This window comes from Halichoeres trimaculatus, unplaced genomic scaffold (genome assembly GCF_033239565.1).
Source record: "Halichoeres trimaculatus isolate MK-OKI-2021-1 unplaced genomic scaffold, fHalTri1.1 fHalTri1_scaffold_3, whole genome shotgun sequence".
Lineage (NCBI taxonomy): Eukaryota > Metazoa > Chordata > Actinopteri > Labriformes > Labridae > Halichoeres > Halichoeres trimaculatus.
In genome coordinates, this window is record NW_027437181.1 from 40,628,258 (window position 1) to 40,635,221 (window position 6,964).

General features: G+C 47.4%; 1 protein-coding gene across 1 annotated transcript; it reads right to left on the bottom strand.

The window, feature by feature from the left end:
- Window positions 1–401: 401 nt before the first annotated feature.
- On the bottom strand, window positions 402–6,042 carry ccnd1 (cyclin D1). The gene is made up of 5 exons (XM_074667245.1): window positions 5,519–6,042; window positions 3,997–4,212; window positions 3,321–3,480; window positions 2,995–3,143; window positions 402–2,905 (listed from the first exon to the last, which is right to left on the bottom strand). The coding sequence occupies exons 1-5, from the start codon at window positions 5,714–5,716 to the stop codon at window positions 2,750–2,752; spliced, it is 879 nt and encodes a 292-aa protein (XP_074523346.1). The 5' UTR covers window positions 5,717–6,042; the 3' UTR covers window positions 402–2,749.
- Between the last annotated feature and the right edge of the window lie 922 nt (window positions 6,043–6,964).

The window sequence follows — 6,964 nt, forward strand, 5'->3', positions numbered from 1 at the left end:
GCGCCCTGTGGCTGTTACTGTGGAGACTCAGAGCCTGCCCATTTCAATATGGCTCCTGTCAACAATGTGCTTCAAACCTGCTTTTCAGAAACAGACGTCACAGAGACTACGTCCATTTGTTATCCAGCATACAGTGCTGTGTGCTGAAAATCTGCAGCCCTGGACTGAGACACAGATACTGTGGTTTATCTACTATGTGCCTGAAGGGACAAAATAACTTCCAGTAAAATATAAAAAAGTGAATTTTAGAACTTTTGGTGGACAGTTTAGTAGAAATGTGGACTGCAGACGGTCTGAAACTCAATGATCGAGTTATTTTCTGCAGAACCAACCGATAGAGGAAGAAGCAGCACAAAATGAAGAGAACAGAGGCAGTTTTGATCTAATTCATGTTTTTATTGTGTAGCTGACACATATATGAACACTCAGTTTGTCACAGATGAACTGGAGTGAAGTTGACACGAGTGTGTAGAATGATTTGTAAAAACAAAGAGTCGTCATCGTCTATGGCTTACTGAATACACTGACACTGAATCTATGTACAACTCACTGACAGTTTGACAAGTGGAGCAAAAAGCTTTTTTCTCTTTTATAAATATAAAAAGGGGAAGGAGAGAAGGCCACCATGGGCCTGATGGGGGATAAAGTCTCTTTCAGCGAGACAGCTTAACACTCAACAGAGTTATACAGATCCCATTTTCTGTTATGGCACCATTATCACAGCACGGCCTGGCTGCTGCTCCCGTCCTCTGCCTCCTAACAGAGCCAACACGCACAATCAACAAGAACTCCACACATACAGACTACAAATCAGAGAACCATCTGGACTGTCACATGAGGTATCCTGGATCAAAGCATTTCTGTACATTGTCTCCTTTTTCTTTTTTTTTTTCTCTTTTTGGAATAGTTCGGAAAATCATTCAACGTAATTATTAACAAAAACACATAAGATCTACATACAATGAGGATGTCAATAACACGATTTTCTATGAGAAAATTCAACCCTAAAATGGCAGTATATTGACATGTATAAAAAGTAGCAGCAAACAACAAGAGAAAAGCATCGTTTCAATCCTGTCTCATTTTGTCTTTTTTAAAAACACGTAGCTGGGATTTATTTTCTATAGCAGCGGAATACAAGGAGTGTTTTATCTCCCCCTCTCTATCCTTAATGTACAATCAGAAACCTACGCTTCAGGGTTCCCACACAGGCCCACGCGCTGTAGGTCTGGATCTGAAGAGTCGTCGTCCATCATCCTTCGCTCTGCGCGAGAACCCTGACTTTAACTCTACAGCATTAAGACACACCTCCCTGTTGAGCCTTCACCTTTTTTGCCACTTTTGCTGTTTTTTCAGCTTTCCTCTTTTCTTTTTTAATTCATGCCCCCCAAGCAACGCAGCCCCATTTTGTGCAAAATCATTTCAATAGTCTCAACACACTTTCCTCTGGTGTGTCGGCTGGAGACGGGCTGCCCTGCTGATTCAGACCAGCTTTAGTTTGACTAACATTTCTGGACAGCTAGGGGGAGAAAACAAGCTAGAGAAATAAATAACACTATCTGAAATGAAGCATTATTTCCAGTGGACAATAATACTCCTTTCTGGTTTTGGATCTGCACTCTACAGGATGTATGAGCAGCTCTGCCAGTCAGAAACGCCGGTCAAACTAAAGCTCAGCCTTGTGAGGCAGCGTCAGCAGAACAGCAGACCCACGGCACGTCGAGCAGCATTCAGTCTGGTTCTTTAGGAAAAAAAAGTGTTTCTGCCATTCTGGTCACTTCCTGTTCCTGTCAGGTGAACAGGTCAGAGCCAGCTGCACCTCTCCACCAGCCGTCCACCCCGTCCCACGGCCCTGTCCACTCCTCGAAGTGTTGTTTTACAAAATGTGATTTTTTTTTCTTTAGACGACCAGCGGCGCTGACCAAAAGTGCTTTTTTTTTCTTTAATAAGTGAGTCGGAATGGTTGAACTACACAGAGAGAGATGGATTACTGAAGCACAGGGTGGGGCCAGGAAACCACCTCCACACAGAGGGAGCGTCTGCACGCACTGGTCTGAGTCTGCAGAGGACTCATCCAGCCTCATGGTCTAAACTCATGACGTCATGACGCTGTGATACTGAAAACAGAAGGGGAGGAATGTATCGCCCAGCCCTGTAAGCACCTGTGGACCGCTCTGCTCGTCTGATGTCAGAGACTGGCTTCAGGGAACATGGAGGCTTCCAGCTCAGAGCAGAGAAGGTCTGACGTGAAAGGTGATAAAGTGACGAACAGGAGCAAGCACAGATACACCAGGGTCACACGGCTCGGACAGGAAGTGGAAACAACACAGCTGTTGCGTCAGACGTGGACAGCCTACAGAGACCTACTGCACACGCTCTGTGTGTGTGCAGCAAAGTTTATAAGATTTCTACTGAAGTATCTCTCAGGTCAAAACCTGCTCTGTGACTTCAGCCCACCCAGCTCCCCGTCTCTCTCTGGTACTTTATTTTCCCACATTAAAGTGTGAGTGTGTGTGTGTGTGTGAGAGAGTGTGTGGGGAGGGCGGGGACAAAGTACTTGGGTTGTAGTTGCAGGGCGAGCTTGAGGCAGGGGGCATGAAGTCCCATCTTTTCATCCATGTGAGTGACACGGCGGCCATGATAACAGGAGGAGGAGGAGGAGGAGGAGCTAAGTTCATGTGAGGGCCCCCCCCTCTGTGGACATCATCCATCGATCATCAGGTCACGGGGCGACGCACTCATCTCTCGCTCATATGTTGATGTCTCTGACGTCTGTGGGCGTGCAGGACAGGTCCACGTCCTCCTCCACGCGTTTGCTCTCTGTGCTGCCGGCGTGCTGCTGGGCCTGCCTCAGGCTGGACTCCAGCAGGGATTCGATCTGCTCCTGACACGCTCGCAGGCAGTCCTGAGAGGAAAGGAGAGGAGCTAGAGTGAGCAACAGTGCAGCCTTGAGATGACAGCAGCAGCCCGTCACACTGATCCCTGCCAGCTTACCGGGTCGCTGCGGATGACCTGCGACAGGAAGTTGGTGAGATTCTGGGAGGACAAGGAGGCGTCCTGACTCTTCAGGTAGAGACCCTGAACTGCTGCCACCACGCTACCCGCTGCCACCATGGATGGAGGGCTGGCGATGAAGTTGACATCTGTGGAAAGAAGTAGAGCGTGTATTAAGAAACCTACAGAGCAGGGAGGAAGGATCAGCCATGGTACCATCACCAGGCTGATGTTGGAGATTCACCTTTAGTGAATTCCTCCTGTCATCAGAAATCTGGATTCTGGTTTAAACTAGGGACAGACAACAGACAGAAAAGGCGTCCCACCTGTCGCACACAGAGCCACGAAGGTCTGCGCGTGTTTGCGGAGGATCTGCTTGGTGGACGGATAGATCTCCAGCTTGGACAGAAAGTGCTCGATGAAGTCGTGAGGTGTGACTGAAGCCAAGTCCCATTTCAGCTTGTTCAGAACCAGCAGCTCCATCTGCTGAGGTTGGAGAAGGCAGAGACAGCCTGTCAGACATGTGTTCAACTCCTACGGGTCAGACACTTCACTAGCTCTGTGTATCACTATCTTCACCTTTCTAGCATCCATGCAGCCTTACACCACAGACTGAAAGTGACCTGTGTCAGTTCAGTGTCTAATTTAAGAGAGAAGTATGTCTGTAGCTCTTTGAGTTGTCTCTTTGCTGCAATCTACTCTGTCTCCGCTAGGGGGCGCTGCGACGCAGTATTTTCTTGGCAGCGGCTGAGACCATTCATGAAATGAGAGAGGCCTGCAGTCACCATGAGAGAGTCACAGGCAGCCATTCACCCTCAGCTGCTCTGATGTTTGTTTACACCTTTAAATTCACCGATTGATCGATTGATTGGATCACGTGTATTTCCCCTACACGCGGGAATAAAACATTTCCTGTGAAGTGGCCCTGCTCTGCTCACACCCTGCTCCCTGCAGCTGTTCACTTTCTGTACATTAGTTATATAACACGCTGAGGTGAGTTACCAGCAGCTCTCCAGGATGCACCGAGTTGTCGGTGTAGATGCAGAGTTTCTCCGCCGTCAGAGGAACCGTCTCCTTCATCTTGGATGCTAGAAACATGCACGTGGCCCCAAGCAGCTGCAGCCTGGTTTTCCTGGTGGCCTCCACTGATAAAAATCTGTCCAAATAGTTCATAGCCAGCGGAAACACCTCCTCCTCACACTTCTGCTCCTCGCACACCTGGAAAAGGAAAGAAAGGAGCTTACAAGCCTGCAGGATTTTTTATCTTCTCCTCCTCAGTGCGCAAAACCCGAACAAAAAAATCACTCGTCTGAACAAAGTGAGCATCCACTTCGTTTACGCTTCAAATTACCAAGAACCCCAAATTTAAAATGCTCTTTTAATATAAAGAGAAAGAAAAAGTCTCATTTGAGTGCAGCAGGGATGGAAAGAGCGGAATTAGTTTGCAGTCAGTTCTGACTGAGACACAAAGGTGGCGTCCATCGAAGTTTCACTCTCTAATTTCAACTTCGTCATCTTTTCAAAAAATATTTAAAAATGTTTAAAAATTATTAGCGCATTCCAAACCGATATGTAAATGATCCTCATCGATTACCTGATCGGATGACGATCAAATATGTCGAATTGTGACACGTGTGAATTTTATAAAAATCATTTCTCACGCGGAGGTGATTCTTCACGTGCTCTGCTCGGCTCTCCGATGCAGAAGTTCAAAAATTAATAAAAAATATAAAGATGCTCCGAATTTTACTAAAAAACGCACTTAAATGTGAAGAAATATCTTAGCTATCAAACCCGACAGTTGTAAATAATTGTTTTCCTGATAATCCGCGAATAAACGCTTTTTTCCCGGCGCGAGCCCCGCGGGCAGCGCTGCTCCGCGGACTCAAACAGACACGTTTCCCTGCTGAAAGCAGCCGAACCGACCGTGGCACACAGAACCGAGCCGCCTTATCATGAAGAAGCATTTCTGCTACCTTTAACGGACTTACTGACACGGACTGACACGTTTTAGATTTTTAAAGAGATTAAAATTCTCCTCATGCGACAACAAAGATGGCGCGTAATACTGGCACGGGCCGGACTGCATACGTGTACATTGCTTTTATTTTGGAATATTTTTCTCCTGATTTTACACCTGAGAAGCCTCTAGAAAATAATGATTATAATGAATTAAGTGTCACTGAGGGTTTCCACGCAGAAGAGCAGTCTGCAGCCAGGATCGCCTCTTATGGCCGAGGGACCACCCAGAACTCACGAGGACATACTTTTCTACGCGTTTAACATAACACACCGTAAGCTTTAAACACTCACATTCATCCCCAATGTGTTAGATCAGCTCTGTTCACTCACGCTTACACACTTTAACACACACACATAGGCAGCACACACAAAGACACACACACACACACACACACACACACACACACACACACACACACACACACACACACACACATTTATATATATATATATATATATATATATATACAGACACACACACAAACAAAGTTGAGTGGAGTACCTCTAACATCCAGGTGGCGACGATCTTCCTCATTTTAGGAACTATTTCCTTCTGCACGCACTTAAAGTAGTTGGGTGAGGGTAGGTAGTTCTCCTCTGCTCGCAGCAGGGTGTGCAGGACCCGGTCTGTGAGCAGGTTCACGTCCTGGTAGGCTCTCCGGATGGAGTCCACCTCGCAGCAGAGCAGCTGGTCCTCCATGATGAAGTTGTGATGTGTATAAAAAGTGTTGGTGTGTTATAACCAGCCTGTTACAGAGAGTCTGTGCGGGTCGGGCAGCGGCTCCTCTGCGGGTTGAATCGAGCTCTTGTTGCGGGGCTGCTGCTGCTGCTGCGTGCTGCTGCTCCTTTGGTGTGCGCGAGCCCTCTGAAGCTCAGAGCGCTTCTCTCCGCGAGACAAAAACCCCTGCCTCGCGCTCTGCTAACGCGCACACGTAACAAACACCGCGTCCATCTGCGTTCTCGCTCACGAAGAGGGGGAGGAGGGTGCGCGCAATGACGTCAGCTGTTGTTCAGGGGGCGGAGGGAGGGGGATCAAAGCGACGAGCAGTCTGCGAGGGAGCGCGCGAGGAAGGGATTCTATTATATACACATCTATAAGGAAAGCCTGTGGGCTCCTCCTCCTATATAGCCGCCGAGCTTCTGAGGAGGAGGAGGAGGGGAGGCGGTGGGAGGTCCGGGGCTCCGGCTGGGAGACTTCAGTCCGTCCTGGGGGGAGGGAGGAGCGCTTGGCTGCCAGTAGGGGGCGATATGGGCTCACCTCCTCCTCTTCCTCCTGTGAGAGTAATTAAGAGCAGCTCTGAGGACATGAGGGGAGCACATGGACTACAAGCTGCCTACAGAGTCCTGTTGCTCACAATAACGCACACTTTATTTTATAGATCGGCTCAGTGACATGTATCAGGCCTGTCAATACACACGGAGGTGTCACTGAACTCCACGTGCAGATTGATCCTCTCAGAACTTCTGGGCATGCTCCCTGTTCGCTCTGTGAGCGTCAACATGCTTCTTCCTCTGTGCTGCATCCACCTTTTATTTCTACACTTTACTACGTCAGCTGACACCATACATACAAGGGAGATGTTTATATACATCTCTTTTGTATAAGATTTTCATATGGTATATACAGGATATTACTAACCTATCGATCAGACTACAGATGTACGTTTTGTCTCTGTGAGGTCAACTCTCTCTGAGTCTGTACTGAATATTACTGTGTTTGCTGCTCATCACTTGTGTTAGGTGGGTTATCTACAAACTGACTGCATTTGAAATGCTCTTTTCTGTCTGCCAGAGCTGCTCTGAGAAAAAGGGAAGTTTTTCTTATAGATATCTCAGTGTTAGTACATACAAAAACACTTTTCAAACTAAACTCAACGTCTTTTTTTTCTGGAAGTGTGAAACTGCATCATCTGTGACCTCAGCAATGAAAAGTTTGTCAAATTATTTC